Genomic DNA, 26492 nt, shown 5'->3' on the forward strand with positions numbered 1-26492 from the left:
GCTATGCTAGGCTATTGATAAACTTACACAAATGCTTGTCTAGCTTTGGCTGTAAAGCATATTTTGAAAATCTGAGATGACAGGGTGATTAACAAAAGGCTAAGCTGTGTCTCAATATATGTCACTTGTGATTTTCATGAATAGGAATATTTTCCGTTGCATTATGCTAATTACTGACAGTCGATGATTACGCTCCGGGACCCGGGATGGGGAGTTACTAGAGGCCACAGCTAAATCCATCCGCTTCCAAGGGCAATATGATAAAAGTGTTGACGGCTGTCCACTCAGAGGGCCCCTGACTCAAAAACCCCACTCTGTTCTTTATCAAACTAATTCTCCCTCTGTATGTGTGTGTGTGTGTGTGTGTGTGTGTGTGTGTGTGTGTGTGTGTGTGTGTGTGTGTGTGTGTGTGTGTGTGTGTGTGTGTGTGTGTGTGTGTGTGTGTGTGTGTGTGTGTGTGTGTGTGTGTGTGTGTGTGTGTGTGTGTGTGTGTGAGAGAGAGAGAGATCAGTCACAGACTCCTCATTGTCGCAGGCCAGCTGACCCTATCGGATAAGAGTGTGAAACACTCTTTTGAAGTAATGACTTGGATTTACTGCTGCTTTCATCCTGTGCCATGCCCTCCTCTTGCCCTCCACGTGTTCCACCTGGGCCACTGATGGATGGAGCTACAGAGGCACAAGGGGAGGCCAGACAGGGCTCCAAGATGGCCACCGAACGAAGAGGGGATGAAAGAATTGTTCACATTTTACTAATAGGAAGCTGGTGGGAGAGTCGAGGAGTTCCTCGTCGGAAAGGGGTTGAAAAACTGCTGACACAACTACAGTATCCATGAGTTCCAGTTTCATTATAGACATTAGGCATTGTGCTATTTCCAATTCAGAAATAATCAACTCAATATGTATACTGTAAACTGTATACATGCTAATATGTAAACCATATGATGATCATGTTAAACCCTATTCTTTCCATGTCAATATGGTACCAAGTACCAGGAATGAAGAGGTAATGCTGACCTCAGACCAGTAGCAGCAGCAGGCCAGAGCATAGAGAGGAGACACACTGACTGTACTGAGGACAGGAGGAGAGGAAAGGAGAGTGGTTTGGAGGGGAGCGTTTCTTTCTTACCTCTACGATGCTCTTCAGGTCCCTCACGTATGCCTGCTCCGTCTCCACTATCTCCAGTGCCACCCTCTCCAAGCGAGACAGCTTGGGCAGGGACGCGGCGGTGGCAGGGTTTACCCCCGCTGGGAGTTGGGAGAGAGGAGTGAGGTCCAGGCTGATGTCGGAGCCGTTGCGCTGCGGCGAGGAAGGGTAGGCAGGCACGGCCCCGTAGGGCAGCGAGGAGGAAGAGGAAGAGTGTCCGTCCTGCAGGGAGACGGAGGAGGCAGAGGAGCTGAGGCTGGCCGTGCGGTCGCTGTCCGAGCACACCGTGTTGACCGAGGTGCAGCTCCCGCGGGAGGCGCGCTCCGACGAGGTCATCCTACCCACAATGCTGCTCAGGGAGGACACGGAGGAGGGGCGCTTGGCAGCTGGGTTCAGGGGAGAAGGGAGAAGATGGAGAGAAAAGGAGGAGGCGGTCAATGTCATGTCAACATAAATCAACACAAACTACTCCAACCAACCAACCACGCATGACTGTTTTAACCTGACAGGCTTTTCTTGGATCACTTTCACACTTCGCTGAAGTCTATTAAAAGAAATCCGTTTAAATGACCAGGTTGGGCTGCCAGCAGCAGTTGGGAAATTGGTTGACACAGGTGCTAGAACACTTTGCCTTCTTCTTTTGGGGAAGAATTAGACAAAATACTTACAGTACAGCTACAACACTAATATGTAGGTTGGTTTCTGCCATGAAAGTCAGAGCAGGCTGACTGAACAGCTTACTTTGTGTTCCTCTGAACACGACCACAAAGCTGCCATGCAGGAAACAAGGGGTGTCAAAAAAAAGGTATAATTACGAGAAAACCTTCTCTTTTTTTCACAGTTTGGTTGCTACAATCTCGCTGTCAATCTTCTTGTTCTGGCAACCTCCTGCACTTTTGTGCAAAAACACACAAAGCCAATTCAGAGCTAACAGGAAACAGAGAGACCAATTTCCTCCCCCCAGCTTGATCTGCCGGTCGGTGGACTAAATTCGGTGAGGCCCCAGTGACCCCCTTTATTAGGACCATCTCAGCGTTGTCAGGCAAGGCCAATTGAACACAGGAAACAGAACACTAGACAGGGAAAGGTTCTGTCTGCAATCAAACAATTTGAGAGAAAATAGACTGGTTGTCATGGTAAATGAGCATGAAATAAGCCCAGGCTACGAAGAAATAGTTTCATTGTGTCGAGCGTAAAATGTAGAACTGGTGGTGCTACAATGGTTGCCCACTTTAGAAAGGGAGGGCCAACCGAGAGGAACAATCCATCACTTCCTGCGGCATAATGGTTCAGTTTAAAGGACTGGTACATGCCCGCTCTCGCTCACGAACCTTTACATGACAACAACGAAAACAACAACTCCTTATTTAGCTACTGTATGCCATCAACATACAGAATCCAGGGCCACTGTTTTCTTCTTAACGTGTTACCCGAATCTCACCATGTAATCAGGAATCCCTTGTTTGTCTGTGACCGAGGTGTGTATATCTCCATCTATCAGACGCTTCATTTAACCATTAGCTGTTGCAGGGATTCACCGTGGTTTCCTTGCTCGAGGACATTCACATACGATTCTAAAGCATTTCGGCAGAATGAATTGTCTGAATTTGATTTAAGTAAACTCATGAGCTGCTTGAGGGGCAGTGTTTATCTACGTTGGGCTGATTCCAAGAAAAGCAGTAGAATGACTCCAGTCTTATATGGATGGAAAATGATTTGGCTTCAGTAGAGAAAATAGAGAAAGACAGCAGAATATGCCCTCCAGCTTAACATAGATGTGAATGCTTGACTGGGGGTAATCTCCATTTAGTAAGATGCCGGGGGAGACTCCTTGTGCACGCGTGCATGAAAACAAATCGTATCACTTCAGGAAAAAAAAAGATAAATTATGATAAACTATCCTATTAAAGTCAATTTTATTATAATCAAGGATTCATTAACTTTAAAAAAAATGGGTTTGTTTTTACAATCGGTTAAAAGGAGGTCAAACAGCCCTTATTCTATAAACACATTGGATATTTATGTTAAGACATTTGACTGCAAAAGGGCAGATGCATCGTTACCAATAATTATATAGAAAAATGATATAATCAGTATAATTGCTCCAAAATCTTACTTTACTTTCTAATTGCTGACATTTTACACAATGAATCTTAGTGGTTTTCCATGGAGAGTGTCCAAAGTTTAATTTTCAACCTCACGGCTACCCAATTGGGAATTACCTTATTTGAGGCTAACACAGACTATAAACTTGCAATATGTGTATATGGATAGAGTTTCCATGGTCATAAGTCAAATCACTGCATTACGCAGTGCTATATTGCTCTCGTCAAAGCGGATACCTGACCCATTGTCTTTATCGTCTCCCTGGATCCTGGGCGGCCGCTGTCGTTTTCCAACACTCCCATTCAGAAAAACTAACACTCTTAGAAATAAAGATGCTATCTGGAACCTAAAAGAGTTCTTCAGCTGTCCCTATAGGAGAAGCCTTTTGAGAACCTTTTTGACTCCAGGTAGAACCTTTTTGCTTCCAGACAGAACCCTTTTGGGAGAGTTCTACCTGGAACCAAAAAGGGTTCTCCTATGGGAACAGCCGGAGGACCCTTTTGGAACCCTTTAATCAAGGCTGAGTAGGATTTTGTTGATTCAACTAATCCACTTTTACACAGTAATGTCACCGTAATCAAATATTGTTGGGGAAAACTGGCAATTGAGTCATGAGAGTAGAATGGATTCAACTCAAGAGACCCATGTGGGCTCAAGTGGAACATTCAGGAAGATTTTTCTACACTGACGTATCACCAAAGCTGCTCCACAGTAGGTATATACAATCGCAGTATTTTCCCTGGCGTCAAAATGTTTAAGACAGCCCACCAAAACACAGACGTGGGCTGAGATGAGATCAGAGAAAAGGTCGGAGAGGGAGCCCAAAGGTCTGGAGTGGATACTCTGAGTAATACTCTAAATAATACTGCCACAATCAGGGTTAAACATGTTAACATTATTGGATATATGGCCAAAGCCATATCTGAGGTGACCAGTCCTGTGCACGCAAACCTACCCAACAGTCATAGTAGTTAAACTCACCAAAGAAAGAAACTTCCCTTTTTCAGGACCCTGTCCTTCAAAGACAATTCGTAAAAATCCAAACAACTTCACAGATCTTCATTGTAGAGGGCTTAAACACTGTTTCCCATGCTTGTTCAATGAACTATAAACAATTAATGAACATGCACCTGTGGAACGGTCATTAAGACACTAACAGCTTACAGACGGTAGGCAATTAAGATCACAGTTATGAAAGCTTAGGACACTAAAGAGGCCTTACTACTGACTCTGAAAAACACCTAAATAAAGATGCCCAGAGTCCCTGCTCATCTGCGTGAACGTGCCTTAGGCATGCTACAAGGAGGCATGAGGACTGGAGATGTGGCCAGGGCAATAAATTGCAATGTGCGTACTGTGAGACTCCTAAGACAGCGCTACAGGGAGACAGGGTGGACAGCTGATCATCCTCGCAGTGGCAGAACGCGTGTAACAACACCTGCACAGGATCGGTACATCTGAACATCACACCTGCGGGACAGGTACAGGATGGCAACAACAACTGCCCGAGTTACACCAGGAACGACCATCCCTCTATCAGTGCTCAGAGAGGCTGGACTGAGGGCTTATAGACCAGTTGTAAGGCAGGTCCTCACCAGACATCACCGGCAACAACGTCGCCTATTGGCATAAACCCACTGTCGCTGGATCAGACAGTACTGGCAAAAAGTGCTCTTCACTGACGTTTCACCAGGGGTGATGGTTTGATTCGCGTTTATCGTCGAAGGAATGAGCGTTACACCGAGGCCTGTACTCTGGAATGGGATCGATTTGGAGGTGGAGGGTCCGTCATGGTCTGGGGCGGTGTGTCTCAGCATCATCAGACTGAGCTTGTTGTCATTGCAGGCAATCTCAACGTTGTGCGTTACAGGGAAGACATCCTCCTCCCTCATGTGGTACCCTTCCTGCAGGCTCATCATGACATGACCCTCCAGCATGACAATGCCACCAGCCATACTGCTCATTCTGTGCGTGTTTTCCTGCAAGACAGGAATGTCAGTGTTCTGCCATGGCCAGCGAAGAGCCTGGATCTCACTCCCATTGAGCATGTCTGGGACCTGTTGGATCGGAGGGTGAGGGCTAGGGCCATTACCCCCCAGAAATGTCTGGGAACCTGCAGGTGCCTTGGTGGAAGAGTGGGATAACATCTCACAGCAAGAACTGGCAAATCTATTGCAGTCCATGAGGAGGAGATGCACTGTAGTACTTAATACATCTGGTGACCACACCAGATACTGACTGTTACTTTTGATTTTGACCCCTCCCCCTTTGTTCAGGGACACATTATTCCATTTCTGTTAGTCACATGTCTGTGGAACTTGTTCAGTTTATGTCTCAGTTGTTGAATCTTGTTATGTTCATACAAATATTTACACATGTTAAGTTTGCTGAAAATAAACGCAGTTGACAGTGAGAACACATGTATTTTTTTGCTGAGTTTATGTACAGCGGTTTATTTGTTTCAGCTGCCATTTCCCTAGTATTTGTTAAGACATTATTTTGCAGAAACGGGTCATTTCTGGTACAGTATATAACAATTAAACACAGTCTTGTTAAACTACCTGCTACAAACTGGTACGCAGCGGTGCTTGTTGTAATTCCATCAAAAACAAGAATGAGCTATTAGGTCATAATTGTGTAATTACAATTGACCATGGAAGCAGAAAGTCAAATCAGGTAAATATCACTGTAAAATAAAGCATAACCACACTGGTCAGTGGAGGCCTTGAACAGTCTACTCTTTCCATGTATCCAGTAATGGTCCAATGAGGGCTAAGGACAGCCCTACTAACTCAATCACTAGTACTAACAGTCTCCTGCAGTGCCAAACAGGGGCCTGCCTTCATCTACTGACGGTTATAATCTATTAGAGACCTACTCCAGCAAACAGCAACAGTCCCCTACCTGCTAAAGAGTGAGCTCAGCCTCTCCCTTGGCCTCCAGAACGCATGAGGTCAGCCTGTTGAAACTACGGGATCCAAAACCACAGCCATGTCCCTATCAAAGAGTAATTCACCACACTGCTGCTGCTACAGTCCCATACATGAGTTCTCAGACCACTGACCAGCCAGCTCCACACCCCACGCTGAACCCTCTGGCCTGGATCCATCGCCCACCCGCCGTTCAACCAAGCTCAGTTACGTCAACCACACTCCAACTCAACTAACAGTTATTACAATTGATCGTTTTTTCCCCCCAGACAGAACACCTCCATCTCACCTCGTTCATCTGGGAATGGCCTCTCTTAGAGCACTTTGTGAGTCTGACTTTGTACAGACTACAGAGACCACAGAGACTACAGAGACAGGAACTGTCATTGTTAGCAAGAGACATGCAGAGTGTGTGTGTGTGTGTGTGTGTGTGAGAGAGAGAGAGAGAGAGAGAGAGAGAGAGAGAGAGAGAGAGAGAGAGAGAGAGAGAGAGAGAGAGAGAGAGAGAGAGAGAGAGAGAGAGAGAGAGAGAGACAGAGAGAGAGAGACAGAGAGAGAGAGAGAGAGAGAGACAGAGAGAGAGAGAGAGAGAGAGAGAGAGAGAGAGAGAGAGAGAGAGAGAGAGAGAGAGAGAGAGAGAGAGAGAGAGAGAGAGAGAGAGAGAGAGAGAGAGAGAGAGAGGAGAGACAGAGAGAGAGAGAGAAGGAGAGAGAGAGAGAGACAGAGAGAGACAGAGAGAGACAGAGAGAGAGAGAGAGACAGAGAGAGACAGAGAGAGATTTTTTATATTTTTTTGTGTATTTTTTCCAGTTTTAGTACACCTCAGGGTGCAAGCCAATGATGAAGCAAGGGCAGAGAGAAGGCGAAAGCTTGGCACAGCTGCTATTTTCTGCTCTTTCTGAAACAGAAAAAAAGCTCTGGACCCCGCAGAGAAAACCAAAAGGACATGCTGGCTTTTCATGTTGCGTTCACCTTATTTGGTGTTTTGGAATACTGATTATTTGGGGGAGTTTCAAGTCAGTGTGTGTGTCAAAGACGGCCTTTGAGAAAGAGAAGGTAAACAGATGACATAGTTTAGGGGAGAGATGGTCCTCTGCTCGCTGACATAACAGAACAGCCTGTGTGTGTTGAACGAGGCCTGCACCTGACAACCCATCAGAGGATGTGGTTGGAACCAAAACACACAGTTTTTAGCTGAGAGCACGCTTGACTTCGGGTGCAGTTGCTAGGGGCGACAGGGGAAAAGTGCAAATGAGCTCAGTGAGAGACGTGTTAGTTGGACTTTCAAGGGTCATTAGCAGATTCCAACAGCATTGCTCTCTGTTTGGTGTTTTAGGCTGGGTTTCTGCATAGCACTTTGTGACATCTGCTGATGTAAAAAATGAATTTGATTGATTGATCAGCAACAACAAACTTGACGGGAGTCACCCTGGTCCCTGCCTCGCTGACTAACCACAAACTGGCCAAGTCACGCTGACCTAGTGCTCGCAGGGCCACACAGTAGCTCTCTTGTCCTCTGACTCAGTCTCTGTGAGATGTTGTTTGACCAAAAGTGCCGTGGGCTGCCTGGTGGGCCTCCACTGGGCTCCGCGAGTAAGACGAACAAGCACGCTGTGTTTCTTTGTGCTAATCTAGATGAAACTCACTGGGCATTCTGCAAAACAAACATTCTCACTTGAGCTAAATACACCTGAGGGACAGGCAGTCAGTGAAGGATAGTGCTTTAGACGGGACAAATTAGTGAGGAGAATGTAACTGTAACCTGAAAGAAAACATCACATAAGGAGACCCCCTGAAGTGAGTGAAACTCTAGTGGACCCCTTAGTGACTAAAAGGCTTTCCTGGTTAAATAAAAAATGAAAACACAAATGTCTTTTCTTTTTTTTTTACTATAAAAGCAGTATAATATAACGTTACTGCATTATGTGAAACAGTATTTTCTATGTTGGAATAAATGACCGTGCAATGCAGTAACAATAAATCGCAGAAATGTTATCTTGTGACCCTTCACAATGCCGGGCCAAAGCTAGGCCATTCGAAGGCCTTCCCAACTTCCCTATGTTTACAGAGGACTTTCCAATAAGAAGTGAACACCCTTAAACAATCCAAATTGTCTGTGCAGTTCCACAACATTTTCAGTCATGATTGACTCCGCTAATATAAGCACTCTCTTTGTTGGGAAATACTGGGGTTTGGAAGGGGGACAAACTAAGGCCTAAATATAGTCACGCTCAGTGCCCTCCCATGGTCTCTCCACTTCCCTCTCGTCAATTTGACAATTTGGACATTTTGTCATTTGTATGCTAACCGGACACCCTTATCTTGGGCGTGCTCTGTAGCCTATTTGTCGTGTGTAATCATACGTGCAGAGAGAGATTTCGTCTCTTTTTACCCCAAAACATTGTTCAACGAAACATACAGCATACAGAACACGCAGTCTAATTCCACACCCTTAACAAGAGCTCCAATGTTACACCAACAATCAGCCTTGGTGGCTCTTCATGGTGCTATCTCATTAATGAGTTCTTTCCAACCCTATCATTAAAGATGCACTTTCAAACGTTTGTGTCATTTTCAGCCAATCGTTTTGAAAGTGGCGCTCACGACCCAAAGGGGGGGGTCTCCGTTTTTGGCGCACTATGTCATCCAATTTGTGTAATATGCTGCGAATTTCGCAATTCGTGTGATATGTTATGAATCCAATTCGTTACACGTGTATTGTGCTTAAGATCCCAGAGTGCATGTTTTACCATATTGTAGCTACAGTGTGAACCTGCTACGGTAACAATAACAAAACAAGGTAAACACATTGAACATGTGATTTTACATTGACATGGAGCATATTAAAACATCTGAGGTTGAATAGAATACTCTGACGTTAAAACAACAATAGCGTCACAGGTGTGAGAGTATCAGTGTTGACCTCTGACCTTGGTTGCTGGGCTTTCTCTGGCTGCCTCGGCCCGCCCCCTCAGGCATGGTGTGATGGTATCGCAGGAAGTGGAAACCTGCAAAAGGGCAATCAACCAAAATATCACAAAAGAAATGAACAAAATACAGTTGTCATTGCGCAACATAGGACATACTGTAGGGTAGACAACACTGCGAAGAAAGCATGGTTTTTCTATCCGTTGCCCACAAGAGAGTGTGTACCTAAGTAAATCTGACCTGGACCCCCATTTACAGGGTACTTTCATTTTGATGGGACTGTCACACCTTGGCCACAGAGAGGCTTTTATTCTCTATTTTGGTTCAGGGTGTGACTAGGGTGGGCATTCTATGTTCCTTTTTCTATGTTTTTGTATTTCTTTGTTTTTGGCCGGGTATTGTTCTCAATCAGGGACAGCTGTCTATCGTTGTCTCTGATTGAGAACCATACTTAGGTAGCTCTTGCCCACATGGGTTTTGTGGGTAGTTGCTTAATGTTTTTGTGACTGCACCAGACAAAACTGTTTCGGTTGTTCTCGTCGTCGTCGTCGTCGTTTTGTTAATCAGTGTTCAGTTCCATTAATAAAAGGATGAACACGTGCCACGCTGCATCTTGGTCCTCACCTTCTTCCTCCAACAGCCGTTACAGGACTATAACAAGGTCTCTGCAATGTGCACTAGCAGAGAATGTGTTCTTTCACCATTCATCGCTTCCAGGTGGCAGTTTTCCACCAGTTGTACAGCACACACAGTGGATGTTCCATGGATACATTCTCTCTACTGGTTGGGTGACACTGCTGAGGCCTCTTAAACAAAGACACGGAACAAATACCTGAGAAATGACCAGAGTTGCAAGAGTTTCAAATTCAGAAAGGCCTTTTCTCCGGCTACATTTCCAGTCCAGTGAAGCCCACTCTCTTTGGTTTAGACAGAGCGAAGCCAAAAAGCGATCTTTATCAGCTCCGAAGTGCCTTCCGCTCCTTTCACTCAAAGAGGAAGGTGTAGAAAGGGAGAGGGGAGGGGAGGAGGGAGACAGCAGAACTTGGAGCTAAAGCAATTAAAAGGCTGAAACGTGAAAGTTGCTGTTTGGGAAATAGGAAGGGAGGAGGAGGGCAGACACTGCCGCGTGGAAGAATTATTTTCTCTTTCTCCATACACACACAAACATAATTTATGTCATGTTTGGCTGTGAGACAAGAATGTGCTCTTCTCTGGTTCTATAGCAGTGTGTTGAGTATGTGCTGTGGAGGCAGGGGACCAGGGCTGTGGTGCTGGCGGTCTTTGGAGCAATGTTCAAGTTCCACGTTTTAATGTCACGGTGTACAGTGAAATGCCATGTTTCTTGCAAGCTCTAAACCCAATAATGCAGAAAATCAATATCAATGTTGCACTAAAAATAACACAAGGTAGAACAAAAACACACAACAAATAAAAATAAGAAATAAGAAGAACAGGAGAAAGTAAGAAGTTATATAAAGGATCATTTCCAGAACCATATTTACAATGTTCAGGGATACGGGATCGATAGAGGTAGATATGTATAGGGCTAAGGGGACTAGGCATCAGGATATATGATAAACAGAGTAGCAGCAGCATAAATGAAGTGTGTGTGTGTGTGTGTGTGTGTGTGTGTGTGTGTGTGTGTGTGTGTGTGTGTGTGTGTGTGTGTGTGTGTGTGTGTGTGTGTGTGTGTGTGTGTGTGTGTGTGTGTGTGTGTGTGTGTGTGTGTGTGTGTGTGTTGGACTGTCAGTGAGTGTATAGAGTCCTGTGAGTGTGCAAAGAGACAAATACAAGGGGGTCCATGAAGCCATTTTGTTAGCTATTTAGCAGGTTCATGGCTTGGGGATAGAAGCTGATCGGGAACCTGTTGGTGTCAGACCTGCTGTGCAGAAGCATAGAGAACAGTCTATGGCTTGGGGGGCTGGATTCTTTAACGATTTTGCCGGGCCTTCCTTTCACACCGCCTGGTATAGAGGACCTGGATGGCAGGGAGCTCAGCCCAAGTGATGTACTGGGCTGTCCACATCACCTTCTGTAACGCCATGCGTTCGAGGGCAGCGATGCAGAGAATCAAGACACTCTCAATAGTGCAGCTGTACAACCTTTTGAGGATTTTAGAGTCTATGCCAAACCTTTTCAACCTCCTGAGGGTTGTGCATGTGGACCATTTTAAGTCCTTAGATATTTGGACCCTTAGGAACTTGAAGCTCTCGACCCGCTCCAATACAGCCCCGTTGATGTGGATGGGGGAGTGCTTGCCTCCCAGTGTCCTGTTGTCCACGATCAGCTCCTTGGTCGTACTGATGTTAAGGGGAAGTTTGTCCCGGCACCACACTGCCAGGTCACTGACCTCCTCCCTGTAGGCTCATCATTGCCGGTGATCAGGCCTACAACAGTCATATTGTCAGCAAACTTGATGATGGTGTTGAAATTGTGAACAGAAAATACAGGAGGGGACTAAGCACACACCCCTGTGGGGCTCCCGTGTTGAGGGTCAGCATGGTGGAGGTGATGTTGCCTACCCTCACCACCTGGGGTCAGCCTGTCAGGAAGACCAGGATCCAGTTGTCGAGGGAGGTGCTCAGTCCCAAGGCCCTAAGCTTGGTGATGAGCGTGGAGGGGACAATGATGTTGAATGCTGAGCTGTAGTCTATGAACAGCATTCTCACATACTATAGGTACTCCTCTTACTGTATCTAGGTGGGTGAGGGCAGCGTGGAGTGCAATTGAGATTACGTCGTCTATGGATCTGTTGGGGTGGTATGCAAATTGGGTGGGTCTAGAGTGGATGTCTGCCATAGCAAGCCTTTCAAAGCACTTCATGACTGCAGATGTGAGTGCATGGCATTAGTCATATTGTGGCTTGAAGCCTTTGCGTTCTTGGGAACAGGAATGATGGAAGTCATCCTAAAACATGTGGGGATGACAGACTGTGACAAGGAAATGTTCAGCGCTCCGTTTTAGATGTGAGGCGTTTGTTTATGGCTGGGAGATAGGGCCCTGACTTCCTCGGCACCTGCCCCGGTCGTCACTCTCTCTTGACCCATATCTTTCACTTCTTCGCGAGACAGCTGCAGACAGCAGGGATGTCCTACATTGTAAAGACTCTCCTCAAAAAAAACTCCACACCCGAAACATCATCGAGGAAGTATGCTGAGTGGCAGCGATTAGGGTACTCCAAGTCGAGTATCGGAGGGAAATGTTCTTGACACCGAAATTGGACATTTCTGTTCGAAAATCTTCTAACTTGCTTGTTTTGCAAAGAATTTCACAGCATGACAGAGCAAGGAAATGGCTTCATCTACTGGGAATGAAGCAATCCCTCTAATCTGTCATTGTCCTGAGGACCATTCTGTGGGCTGTGTAGGAGTTCAAATTGAAATCTTCAATATTGGGAGCAAAGAACCGTGCCTTTGTGTTTGTGTTGGCATGACGCAGGCCATGGAGGCCTCTCTCCATCTATCATAATGCTTCATGTCTGTGATGGAAGTCAAAAGTTACTTCATTAGCCAAGTTTAATGATCTGCTCTGGACTTTTTGCAGCCATGAGAAATGTAGAAATTGCCCTGGACGTATTCCAAGCCGTGTCCTCAAAAACATATCTCACCACAACTCCCCCATTTCACTTCCAGAGCCTGTTTCCAGTACTGCATTACCTCATTAAAAGCCACGTCTCTTCCTACGATGAAGACATCAGAGCACCGCTCGGCCCTGCCGGTCTACCCCAAACATACTTTCTTGGCTCCACCACTCGTTTGCTGTGAAATTCCTGAATTCCAGAAACAGGATTGTGGTAAGAATTAACTTTTCTCCCCCACCCCCACAAAACCTCTCAAGTGTAGTTTCTAATAGTGTTTGTCTGTGGGGTGGTGGCGGGGGGGGGCTACAAATTGTTGGGTTGTTTGAGAGAGAGGGGTGGAAACGGGCCAACAGCTGGTTAACTCTGAGGTTACAGTCAGGATAAGGAGGCTCTGCTGAAGCGTAGCAGCCACCCCCGAGCCCCCTTGTACAACAGTGTACACTGTACTGTTCTCTGAGCACTCAACCATGTTCCTGGTACATGTCACTTTATCATCATGAAGGATAGGCTGTGAGAGGCCTCTTCAGGCCCTGTAATTTGGCACATTTTGGTCGGATCCCTCGTGCTGCTGCTCCAGGTGCATCCGAGAGCGCTTTCAGCTCGGCTATGCTATCTGACGCAGCCAACGGATAGAAATCAACCTTTGCGCTGACAGAACCCAAATACGGGAGAGAACAGCTGGACAGTTGCTTCAGAGAGTGTGTGTGTGTGTGTGTGTGTGTGTGTGTGTGTGTGTGTGTGTGTGTGTGTGTGTGTGTGTGTGTGTGTGTGTGTGTGCGTGCGTGCGTGCGTGCGTGCGTGCGTGCGTACATGCGTGCGTGCGTGCGTGTATGTGTGTGTGCGTGTCTGTGTGCGCGTGTGCATGCATCTGTGTGTGCTCTGTGTGTTTGTTCTGTGTGTCTGTGTGTGATTGTATTGGTGTATGCCTGTTTGTGTGAGTGAAATAAAATTGCACTGGATGTGCATTTTTCACTGACTACAGGCTTGAGTTGTATATTTTTAACTTAGTTCAGGCTCAGCCTGTACTTTTCTATAGTGATGTAGTTTTATCAACGGATGTGTTCCTTGTCCATAAAACAGTTATTAAAAAACAAACCACAATGTGGCTCATTAAGGCCATAATAAAATGGATTAAGGGATTATGAAGCTATATTCCTAGTTAAAACAAAAGGTTGTATGACTGGGAAAAACCACCAAGAGTCTAATCATAGACGTAAAATCCAACAAAAATCACTTTGTGTTCTAATTCCTGACATCTATTCTGAGGTGAATCTTCTGAAGTTAGCTTAACTATCATGCTCTGCACTTCATTATTCTAACGCAAGTGTCTGTTGTGATGTTGAACTCTTTGATCAAGTGTCTGTTATGCTGTTGAACTCATTGATCAAGTGTCTGTTATGTTGTTGAACTCATTGATCAAGTGTCTGTTATGTTGTTGAACTCTTTGATCAAGTGTCTGTTATGTTGTTGAACTCATTGATCAAGTGTCTGTTATGTTGTTGAACTCATTGATCAAGTGTCTGTTATGTTGTTGAACTCATTGATCAAGTGTCTGTTATGAACTCATTGATCAAGTGTCTGTTATGCTGTTGAACTCATTGATCCAGTGTCTGTTATGCTGTTGAACTCATTGATCAAGTGTCTGTTATGCTGTTGTTGATGCTGTTGAACTCTTTGATCCAGTGTCTGTTATGCTGTTGAACTCTTTGATCCAGTGCCTGTTATGCTGTTGAACTCATTGATCAAGTGCCTGTTATGCTGTTGAACTCATTGATCAAGTGTCTGTTATGCTGTTGAACTCATTGATCAAGTGTCTGTTATGCTGTTGAACTCTTTGATCCAGTGTCTGTTATACTGTTGAACTCATTGATCAAGTGTCTGTTATGCTGTTGAACTCATTGATCAAGTGTCTGTTATGCTGTTGAACTCATTGATCAAGTGTCTGTTATGCTGTTGAACTCATTGATCAAGTGTCTGTTATGCTGTTGAACTCATTGATCAAGTGTCTGTTATGCTGTTGAACTCATTGATCCAGTGTCTGTTATGCTGTTGAACTCATTGATCAAGTGTCTGTTATGCTGTTGAACTCATTGATCAAGTGTCTGTTATGCTGTTGAACTCATTGATCAAGTGTCTGTTATGCTGTTGAACTCATTGATCCAATCCACAGAACAATGCAGATGTCAGTCGAGCCATTACTTTACTCTGTTGATTCCTATTACCAATTGCATGATAATAAACAATTGCCTGATTCCTATTAACAATTCCATCCGGTCGGTCCCGTCTGGCCGGCTGACTGGTCCTATCTCAAAATTATAGGCATGATGCAGGATAGGATTCCAAACAGATTTAAATAACAGTTATTGGCTATCCAGCAAGCTAGCTAGCTAATTTTACTAGCTCAGTGAGGAGAAACAATAAAACAAACATTTAACTGTTTTAAATCTCTCAAACTCATCAGCTGCTTTTACTTACAAAAAATATATATATTCTGAAGCGTCTGCGGTTCATCCACTGCCATAGGTTCCTCAGCTCTACCATCTGAGCTGACAGCTTATAGCTCCACTAACTTGAGATAACTGATGCCACAATCCAAACATCTCTCAAAAACATACAGAGTGACCTCATCCAACTTCCCTGCAATCTGTGTCAAGGATATGATGAGAGAGAAGCGGTCAACCTACTGAACAACTGAATGCACACACACAGACACAGAGACGGCACGCACCCACGCAGGTAGGCAGGCACGCGCACACACACACACACAGACACAGAGACGGCACTCACCCACGCAGGTAGGCAGGCACGCGCGCACACACACACACAGACACAGAGACGGCACGCACCCACGCAGGCAGGCAGGCACGCGCACGCACGCACGCACGCACGCACGCACGCACGCACACACACACACACACACACACACACACACACACACACACACACACACACACACACACACACACAGTACTCTTGTACATACAGTATGTGTGTGGTGGGGGGGGGCAACCTTGGGATGTTCAACAGTTATCACGGGCACAGAGAGGGTCAGGTTTGGAGGAAGGGTGGAAGGGGGGGGTGCTGCAAAAACATAAATAAATACAGAGAGATAGGGAGGGACGATGACCGCTGGGGAACACAACAACAGGGGTGTGCGTCAGCGACAGGGAGGCTGCTCCATTGTCCATCCAAAGGCAGGGCGGGCAGTGGCCATTGTCAGAGGACCAGCTGACCTTCATGTTCCCCCTGGGTCAGAGAGGCCCAGCAGCCCATACAGTGGGCCACAGCCCAGACTCTTCTCTCCTGCCACCTCCTTATTCTCTCAGACAACAAAGGGCTTCTTTTGTGAGAGGGAGGGAGTGGGGAGGGAGGGCTGGACAAGCCCCTGATCATAATGGAAAATGCTGGGTAGGGGGGCGGCACGCGGAACACACACTAACACACATACACAGACTCATACATTCGCCCCCAGAAATATACACACAGGCACATACAATAAACTGAAAGTGTTTGGTCAAGAGAGGTAAGAGCAATAGTTTAAAGAGGTCTGGTCCCGTGCCGGTGTTTAGGCTACTGAATGCAGAGAACACGGTATGTGGTCTGCCGTGCAGCAGTTGTTCTTTTGTTATCTCGGGCGCTCAATTAATGAGCTGAACACTCAGTCGTCTCAACCACTAAATCAACATGACCCTCAGAATTCTAGTCAGAGACAATATTCTCTGTCTAGCAGCTGACCAGTAGCGGATAATACATTGAGTTTGGTTGAGTGATGGTGGATTACAGGAGACCCGGTGGCTCTTAGGATTAAGGGTTAAAAGCTCATTGGTTTAAAGGTTATCTAAATATAAAGATGTAATGTGTGCCATTTCATAGCAGACAATTTATTTATGATCTGGACTGGTCACCTGAAGTTATTTGAAGCAGATGGACACAGTCATGCTGCTATGGCCAATGAGGAACACTAAATGTGATTTGAGAAGATTTGAAATGGGGTGTGATGGACAGGCTTTCTATTTTGAGCTGGGTTGAATCAACATCTGTTGGCCTATGTAGGGCTTTACAACTCTCAGAGGCTCCTCTGTCCAAAACTGAGAAGTTGCACTTCTGGTTAACTACGTCAAGCAGCCGCTCCAACAAAATAGCAGCTGTGTTCTTCAGTAATATGCTACATGTGAGCAATTACCAAGTCAACAATGTGGCGATGTCACCGGGGAAAAGTAGGTGTAACTGTGACACTACCTGGCATGGGTGGGGCAGTTGACATCGACCTTGTGACGTCAGCAATCAGAGACGAGAGACCAAAATGATCCTGTGTTCTGTTCCTTTCTGGGATGTGTCATGATTGCACACAAAGGCCATCAATCCCCTAAAGAGCTTCCATAAGGGAGGAAGTAAATCCATCAAATTGGCCCGGGAAAGCTGTAACATCCAAAGTTTCTGGGCCTCTATAAATGTGTCATCGGCTGGAGTAAAGAATGGGGCCGTAAAGAAAGGCAATGGGGAAGAGGCGCTAGGATCCAAGAGGCAGTCAAACAACACGCCAGGAGGGAAATTCCATTTCTCTTCGTGCATGCACGGGACTAATTATAGCTGCTGAGATGTATTGTCTCTGTCTGTCTGTCTGTCTGTCTGTCTGCCTGCCTGCCTGCCTGCCTGCCTGCCTGCCTGCCTGCCTGCCTGCCTGCCTGCCTGCCTGCCTGCCTGCCTGCCTGTCTGCCTGTCTGTCTGTCTGTCTGTCTGTCTGTCTGTCTGTCTGTCTGTCTGTCTGTCTGTCTGTCTGTCTGTCTGTCTGTCTGTCTGTCACTGTATTGTACTGTAGGAAGTGACAACACAGTATTCTGTTTTAGCACTTTACCATAGACAGAAGGGTGGGGGGTTAGTGGGCACAGGAAAGGTGGAGAGGTGTTATACATTGTGCATGGAGTCAGGGAGGGAGAGATGGTATTGGGGGGGGGGTGAAGAGGTATTGGGAGGGAGATGAAGAGGTATAGGGAGGGAGATGAAGAGGTATAGGGAGGGAGAGATGGTATTGGGAGGGAGATGAAGAGGTATTTGGGTGGGAGATGAAGAGGTATTGTGGGGAGATGAAGAGGTATTGGTTGAGAGATGAAGAGGTATTGTGGGGGAGATGAAGAGGTATTGGGTGGGAGATGAAGAGGTATTGGGTGGGAGGTCTGTCATTTTGTGGTATCCCGTTCTCTCACTGTCGCCGCTAGAGCTCATTCTGAGTATCCCGTTCTCTCACTGTCGCCGCTAGAGCTCATTCTGAGTATCCCGTTCTCTCACTGTCGCCGCTAGAGCTCATTCTGAGTATCCCGTTCTCCCACTGTCGCCGCTAGAGCTCATTCTGAGTATCCCGTTCTCTCACTGTCGCCGCTAGAGCTCATTCTGAGTATCCCGTTCTCTCACTGTCACCGCTAGAGCTCATTCTGAGTATCCCGTTCTCTCACTGTCGCCGCTAGAGCTCATTCTGAGTATCCCGTTCTCCCACTGTCGCCGCTAGAGCTCATTCTGAGTATCCCGTTCTCCCAATGTCGCCGCTAGAGCTCATTCTGAGTATCCCGTTCTCCTCACTGTCGCCGCTAGAGCTCATTCTGAGTAGCCGCTAGAGCTCATTCTGAGTATCCCGTTCTCCCACTGTCGCCGCTAGAGCTCATTCTGAGTATCCCGTTCTCTCACTGTCGCCGCTAGAGCTCATTCTGAGTATCCCGTTCTCTCACTGTCGCCACTAGAGCTCATTCTGAGTATCCCGTTCTCTCACTGTCGCCGCTAGAGCTCATTCTGAACAGCATTGAGGAATATGGTAGTTATTTCTCTGTCCCAAACAAATACTCTACTATTATTGTGCATTTAGGATTTAGAGAGTCCTAAAAAGTGACCGACAAATCAGAGCCGAGTGTGTCAGCTCCAATGGACAAAACAAAGGAGTGTCAGACAGTCAAAAAATACAGATCACCATATCTTGCAATTCAAAGAACATACTTTCATCATAGGCAGGTAAACCCACATAGACCAATGAGACACATACACATACTGTACTTCTGTCTCCATACATCACTGATCTAATATAGATCTAGAGACCAAAGCCAAGACTGCATTGTTGTGTGCAGGTTTCTGGCTGTGCTGTATATTCAAATGTGCCCTGCTGGTATTGGCTGGCTCTCTCTTTACTTCTGCTGGGGGACCCATTTGCACAGAGCTGGGAAGCTCATCAGTCCAAATTCCTTCAGGAGGAAATGGGGATTAAGCCTATTCCCTCTGAGCATTTGGAGGAAGGGGGTTCACACTCCTGAAGTTAGGGGGTTAGGGGGAACGAAGAGAGGACAAGTTGCTGAAAGAGAGGGGTCTGTTTCTATTACAAAAAGGATGGAACTGGGCTGAGGAAGGAACGGAATGCCAGCTTTCAAAGCAAACAGGACTTATTGGCATTTAAGCTCCAGACTGCAGTGGCCTGAACACTCAGAGAGGGCGAGGGAGGGTTTGGGTCGCATCCTGTTGCTTCGTTCAGATTCCATGGCCAATTCCTATTTCCCATTCTTCCATTTGATATGGTCCAAAAAGCCAAACAATACCCTTTCTCCCCCAAGACTCCAGCTTCAGTCCAGCTCTAAGGTTATGTATAAGGTCACGCTACACGGCCATGTTCAAAATACAGTGCAATAGGAAAGTATTCAGACCCCTTTCCTTTATCCACATCTTGTTACGTTACAGCCTTATTCTAAAATGTTTTTATTTTATTTGTTAAATGTCCTCATCAATCTACAAACAATACCCCATAATGACAAAGTGAAAACAGTTTTTTAAAACATTTTTGCAAATGTATTAAAAATAGAAAAGAGAAATACCTTTTTACATAAGTATTCAAACCCTTTGCTATGAGACTCGAAATTGAGCTGAGTTGCATCCTGTTTCTATTGATCATCCTTGAGATGTTTCTACAATTTGGAGTCCACCTGTGGTAAATACAATTGATTGGACATGATTTGGAAAGGCACACACCTGTCTCTATAAGGTCCCACAGTTGACAGTAAATGTCAGAGCACAAACCAAGCCATGAGGTCAAAAGGAATTGTCTGTAGAGCTCCAAGACAGGATTGTGTTGAATCACAGATCTGGGGATGGGTACCAAAAATGTATGCAGCATTGAAGGTCCCCAAGAACACAGTGGCCTCCATCATTCTTATTGGACTGAGTTTGGAACCACCAAGACTCTTCCTTGAGCTGGCAGCCAGGCCAAACTGAGCAATCGGGGGAGAAGGGCCTTGGTCAGGGAGTTGACCTAGAACCCGATGGTCACTCTAACAGAACTCCAGAGTTCCTCTGTGGAGATGGGAGAACCTTCCAGAAGGACAACCATCTCTGCAGCACTGCACCAATCAGGCCTTTATGGTAGAGTGGCCAGACAGAGGCCACTCATCAGTAAAAGGCACGACAACCTGCTTGGAGTTTGCCAAAAAAAGGCACTTAAAAGACTCCCAGACCATGAATAACAAGATTCTCTGCTCTGATGAAAACAAGATTGAAATTTTTGGTCTTAATGTTATTTTTATTTATTTATTTCACCTTTATTTAACCAGGTAGGCAAGTTGAGAACAAGTTCTCATTTACAATTGCAACCTGGCCAAGATAAACCAAAGCAGTTCGACAGATACAACGACACAGAGTTACACATGGAGTAAAACAAACATACAGTCAATAATACAGTATAAACAAGTCTATATACAATGTGAGCAAATGAGGTGAGAAGGGAGGTAAAGGCAAAAAAGGCCATGGTGGCAAAGTAAATACAATATAGCAAGTAAAACACTGGAATGGTAGTTTTGCAATGGAAGAATGTGCAAAGTAGAAATAAAAATAATGGGGTGCAAAGGAGCAAAATAAATAAATAAAATACAGTTGGGAAAGAGGTAGTTGTTTGGGCTAAATTATAGGTGGGCTATGTACAGGTGCAGTAATCTGTGAGCTGCTCTGACAGTTGGTGCTTAAAGCTAGTGAGGGAGATAAATGTTTCATGTTTCAGAAACATTTATTTTTGTAGTTCGTTCCAGTCATTGGCAGCAGAGAACTGGAAGGAGAGGCGGCCAAAGAAAGAATTGGTTTTGGGGGTGACTAGAGAGATATACCTGCTGGAGCGTGTGCTACAGGAGGGAGATGTTATGGTGACCAGCGAGCTGAGATAAGGGGGAACTTTACCTAGCAGGGTCTTGTAGATTAAGTGTTAAGTGTCATGTCTGGAGGAAACCTGGCACCATGCCTATGGTGTAGCATGGTGCTGGCAGCATCATGCTGTGGGGATGGCTTTTAACATCAGGGACTGGTATAGTCAGGATTGAGGGAAAGATGAACGGAGCAAAGTACAGAGAGATCCTTGATGAAAACCTGTTCCAGAGCGCTCAGGACCTCAGACTGGGGCGAAGGTTCATCGTCCAACAGGACAATGACCCTCAGAACACAGACAAGGCAACGCAGGAGTGGTTTCGGGACAAGTCTCTGAATGCCCTTGAGTGGCCCAGCCAGCGCCCGGACCTGAACCCGATCTAACATCTGTGCAGCTATGCTCTTCATCCAACCTGACAGAGCTTGAGAGGATCTGCAGAGAAGAATGGGAGACACTCCCCAAATACAGGTGTGCCAAGCTTGTAGCGTCATACCTAAGAAAACTCGAGGCTGTAATTGCTGCCAAAGGTGCTGTAACAAAGTACTGGGTAAAGGGTCTGAATATTTATGTTAATGTGATATATTTATATATATATATTTTTTTTTTTTAAATATTTTTATAAATTTGCAAAAACATCTAAAAACATGTTTTTGCTTTTTCATTATGGGGTATTGTGTGTAGATTGATCAGTAAAAAAAAGAACAATGTAATCCATTTTAGAATAAGGCTGTAACGTAACAAAATGTGAAAAAAGTCAAGGGGTCTGAAAACTTTCCGAATGCATTGTAAGTCAGAGACAGAAAAAACACAGTTGTGAAAATCGTCTGTGTTGGAGGGATTCACAAACGATAATTAGGAATTGCACGTTTGGAAATCCTCCAACAAAGATCTTCAGAAGCCTTGTCAAAGAAGACAAAGAATTCGAATTCAGTTCAGTCCAGTGCCAGTGAATAATCTGTGTTTGCTATTGAATAGGTGCATATATACACACACCATGTTTGCAGGGGAAATCTTGCCCCCGTTTATATTGGCAGTGAGTGACATTGAAGGAAGGATGTTCCCCTGAAAATAGCTCCAACCAGTTGATCCCCCGCTTAAAACTTGGCTGAGATGAATTCATCCTGGTTGACTATAAATATGACTGTGGTTGTTTCAGATTAAAGTATTACTACACTTATTCAGACTTCACTCTCTTTTCCTGCCATGATAGGGATCTCTCCCATGACTAATAAGGGGTGTTCAATCACAGAATTAGGCATTAGAATACTAGAATGGGCATGAACCTTCTTATCATGGTCCAAAGGTCAGCCATCTTGGTCAGGGAGTTGGTTTGCCAGTGCTGTGATAAGATATTGTGTAAAACATTGAAAGTGAAAAAAAAATCTTGCTTTGTATGTGTGTTATCTAGCTAGCCTGTCAGTTTTAGAGGAATGATTCCATACATTTTTTCAAATGAACTGCCAATACGCCAACACTCTATTCAAACAACGCAGTCAATCTCTACAGCCATACACTGGCTCGATTCAGTTACGATAGGACTTAGAGAAGTTGTAAATGTAACAAGTAATGATATTGTATCATATAATAGGACTCACAACTTTCCGAGAAAACAAAATCTGAGACATTTACGGTCTGTTTACGTAAGGGATAATCAACTAGGGGCCATGCACTCTATGCAAAATAATGAACGACATGGAAGGTGTGTTCAACCACTTGCTAGCGGCTTCGGAACTAATCTTCCAAGGAGTTGCATTCTTTTCCAGAGAACAGATAGAGCGCCAAGTTGATTATCCCTTTTATACCACTGCCATAATTGAACACATGTCAACGCTAGAAATGTGTTTATTTGCTGGTAGAAATGTGTTCAACATCCACTGAAGTAGATGGCGAGTTTACTAGATAGCTACAGTAGTTGCCTGGGTAACCAAACAAACAGACCTGCTTGTTTAGCTAACCAAACTATCAGTCCTAGCTCACTATTATGAAAATCGAATGCAACAATGCCAATAATGTTTTTAAAAGCAGCTGAAACATAGAACATGTACAATAGGAATGAACTATAGCCATTGAATTCAATCAGAAACATGTACCCACAATGCCATTCTATAAATATATTGTAGAGGCTATTTATACTGTAAATGTCTTAAAAAAACAAACAAATTTAAACGGTATAAATTTTATTTATAATTACAGTTGAAGTGGGAAGTTTTACATACACCTTAGCCAAATACATTTAAACTCAGTTTTTCACAATTCCTGACATTTAATCCTAGTAAAAATTCCCTGTCTTAGGTCAGTTAGGATCACCGCTTTATTTTAAAAATGTGAATTGTCAGAATAATAGTAGAGAGAAGGATTTCTTTCAGCTTTTATTTATTTCATCACATTCCCAGTGGATCAGAAGTTTACATACATTCAATTAGTATTTGGTAGCATTGCTTTTAAATGGTTTAACTTGGGTCAAACCTTTCGGGTAACCTTCCACAAGCTTCCCACAATAAGTTGGGTGAATTTTGGCCCATTCCTCCTAACAGAGCTGGTGTAACTGAGTCAGGTTTGTAGGCCTCCTTGCTCACACACACTTTTTCAGTTCTGCCCACATATTTTCTATAGTATTGAGATCAGGGCTTTGTGATGGCCACTCCAATACCTTGACTTTGTTGTCCTTAAGCCATTTTGCCACAACTTTGGAAGTATGCTTCGGGTCATTGTCTATTCGGAAGACCCATTTGTGACCAAGCTTCAACTTCATGACTGATGTCTTGAGATGTTGCTTCAATATATCCACATCATTTCCATCCTCATGATGCCATTTATTTTGTGAAGTGCACCAGTCCCTCCTGCAGCAAAGCACCCCCACAACATGATGCTGCCACCACCGTGCTACATGGTTGGGATGGTGTTTTTCAGCTTGCAAGCCTCCCCCTTTTTCCTCCAAACATAACCATGGTCATTATGGCCAAACAGTTCTACTTTTGTTTCATCAGAACAGAGGATATTTCTCCAAAAAGTACAATCTTTGTCCCCATGTTCAGTTGCAAACCGTAGTCTGGCTTTTTTATGGCAGTTTTTGAGCAGTGGCTTTTTCCTTGCTGAGCGGCCTTTCAGGTTATGTCGATATAGAAAGTGTTTTATTGTGGATATAGATACTTTTGTACCTGTTTCCTACAGCATCTTCACAAGGTCCTTTGCTGTTGTTCTGGGATTGATTTGCACTTTTCGCACCAAAGTACGTTCATCTCTAGGAGACAGAACAGGTCTCCTTCCTGAGCAGTATGACGGCTCCATGGTCCCATGGTGTTTATACTTGCATGCTATTGTTTGTACAGATGAACATGGTACCTTCAGGTGTTTGGAAATTGCTCCCAATGATGAACCAGACTTGTGGAGGTCTACCATTTTTTTCTGAGGTCTTGGTTGATTTCTTTTGATTTTCCCATGATGCCAAGCAGTGGCACTGAGTTTGAAGGTAGGCCTTGAAATACATCCACAGGGACACCTCCAATTGACTCAAATTATGTCAATTTGCCTTTTAGAAGCTTCTAAAGCCATGACATCATTTTCTGGAGTTTCTCAAGCTGTTAAAAAGTTTCTGTAGTTTCTCAAGCTGTTTAAAGGCACAGTCAACTTAGTGAATGTAAACTTCTGACCCACTGGAATTGTGATGCAGTGAATTATAAGTGAAATAATCTGTCTGTAAACAATTGTTGGAAAAATGACTTGTGTCATGCGCAAAGTAGATGTCCCTAACCGACTTGCCAAAACGATAGTGTGTTTAACAATACATTTGTGGAGTGGTTTAAAAACAAATCTTAATGACTCCAACCTAAGTGTATGTAAACTTCCGACTTCAACTGTAAATGACAATATTTTAGATTGACTATAATTCTATTACACCAATTCTGATACATCACATGCCTTACTTTGATCTTTCTGCATAAGTCAAAGCAGGAAATGTATCCCCTGCGCCTCTACTGCCATTCATTTGCAATTAGATGGCTGCCATTTTTGCCCCATTATGGCATTGTGAGGGATTATGACATAGCCATTTAATAGAGTCTTCGTGGCTTTAATGAAAATCGTAAGGGATCATGAGATGTTTTATTTGTCCACTCTGGATAGATGACATTCCAGTTGATTTGCTGGAGAACTTCATGTTTGTCGAGGACTATAGGCTTAATCTCTGTCCAGGAAACCAGACCCAAAAGTCTGCAATGAGTACATTGTTTCAGCATCTCTGAATGAGATCTTGGACATTTTCCTGCTTGCAGTACTCTAGGCTAAAGTGCGGTTTTGGCAAAAGGGCGGGGTGCGGGCAATCAAAACCGGCAAAGAAAGACTCATTTAAACACTTGAAATTGTGGTGAAGATTATGGTGAACAGCTACAGAAATGTTACTCTCGCCAAAAAAACTATTTTTTTATTAAACTGTCTCTGCGCACTAATTAGAATATGCTACCAATGGCTCAATGTGGCTGCCCGGTATTCAGTCACATGAATTCGTTTTGTTTGACATGCTCAGACAGTTTGTTATTATTACACCAGTAAATCATGTATATGATCAGTAACACCCTATACTGTACTGTCTGGGTCTTATCTGCTATACAAAGGCTATCCTCATTCACTTTGTGGCAGACAAACACGTGCCATTAATAACATGAAACATTAAGCCTAATGTACTTCGATTGAGGGGATAGCTATTAATAACATGTACAGAAAACAGAAAAACTAAAAACATAAACATCATTTTTATCATAGGTTTGTCCGCCGGTGTTAAACATGCGATGTTGTCATCCTGTGGTGAAACTAAATAAATCACTTGGCATTATCATCTAATAATGCATTATTATAGAGAGCATAAACTTACCTTTACAGGTGTGTGGAGAGGAGACATGAAAACCTATGCCGCTGTACTGCTGTCTTGATCAGTGTTCCTCTTCCAACCGCAGCCCGATAAACTCCTTTGACTCAACCTGTACTTTGTCACTCTGCTATGTTGTTGATTTATCACACAGTCCGGGCGCTTTGGGGTGGATAACGCGTTTCCCTAAAAGGAAAACAGTTTTATTTCGGTGTCTTCCGCACACAAGAGCTCCAAAAAACGAGAAATTAAACTCCGCTTTCAATTCTTGGTCTTCCCCCTTCTTGGCACAAGCCTCGCTTGGTGCTTGATGCCAAGAACCATCCCCTTTGGCTTGAATCACTGCTTCTTCACCTGATGGATCATCCCCATAAAGTAACGGTTTCACATCCGCGTTCGCAATTGTATGACAATCCCGGGAAAATGTGGCACATCAATGTAGCTCAAGGTCTCTTCGACGTATATCACCCAGCACTAGTGAAAGTGAAGGGATATGATCAAAGTACACCGAGCCGAGGAAAAGTCCGATTTCCCACCGCCTCTGAAAACTCAAGCACATATATGGTTTTCCGTTCGTTCCTCCTTGAAAAGGCGTCGCGAACGTCTCTCATTGCCAGTACTACATTACAGATACACTAATAGTATTATAGTAAGTGTCGAATCGTAGGCCTGTGTGCATAGCCGCGGGGATTAGGGGTGCTGAGGGTTCTGCAGCACCCCCTGATACATCAGAATAACATTTTTTTAAAAATTAAACAAAAACAAAATCTCAACTAAATTAGA

General features: G+C 44.5%; 1 protein-coding gene across 5 annotated transcripts in view; it reads right to left on the reverse strand.

Moving 5' to 3' along the window:
* plekhg2 (pleckstrin homology domain containing, family G (with RhoGef domain) member 2) overlaps positions 1 to 26243 on the reverse strand; it is a 55883-nt gene extending 29640 nt beyond the window's left edge. For 2 of the 5 annotated variants that reach the window (XM_046314107.1, XM_046314106.1), the window contains exons 1-3: positions 25716 to 26243; positions 9113 to 9190; positions 1129 to 1532 (exon numbers count right to left, since the gene is read on the reverse strand). In XM_046314107.1, coding sequence (XP_046170063.1) covers positions 1129 to 1532; positions 9113 to 9161 — 453 coding nt within the window. In that variant the 5' untranslated portion in view covers positions 9162 to 9190; positions 25716 to 26243. Of the gene's footprint in view, positions 1 to 1128; positions 1533 to 6156; positions 6430 to 6471; positions 6578 to 9112; positions 9191 to 25715 lie in introns of those variants that run through there. The other 3 variants (XM_046314110.1, XM_046314111.1, XM_046314109.1) reach the window with 3 other exon arrangements.
* Between the last annotated feature and the right edge of the window lie 249 nt (positions 26244 to 26492).

The sequence above is a fragment of the Oncorhynchus gorbuscha genome, linkage group LG19 (genome assembly GCF_021184085.1).
Source record: "Oncorhynchus gorbuscha isolate QuinsamMale2020 ecotype Even-year linkage group LG19, OgorEven_v1.0, whole genome shotgun sequence".
NCBI lineage: Eukaryota > Metazoa > Chordata > Actinopteri > Salmoniformes > Salmonidae > Oncorhynchus > Oncorhynchus gorbuscha.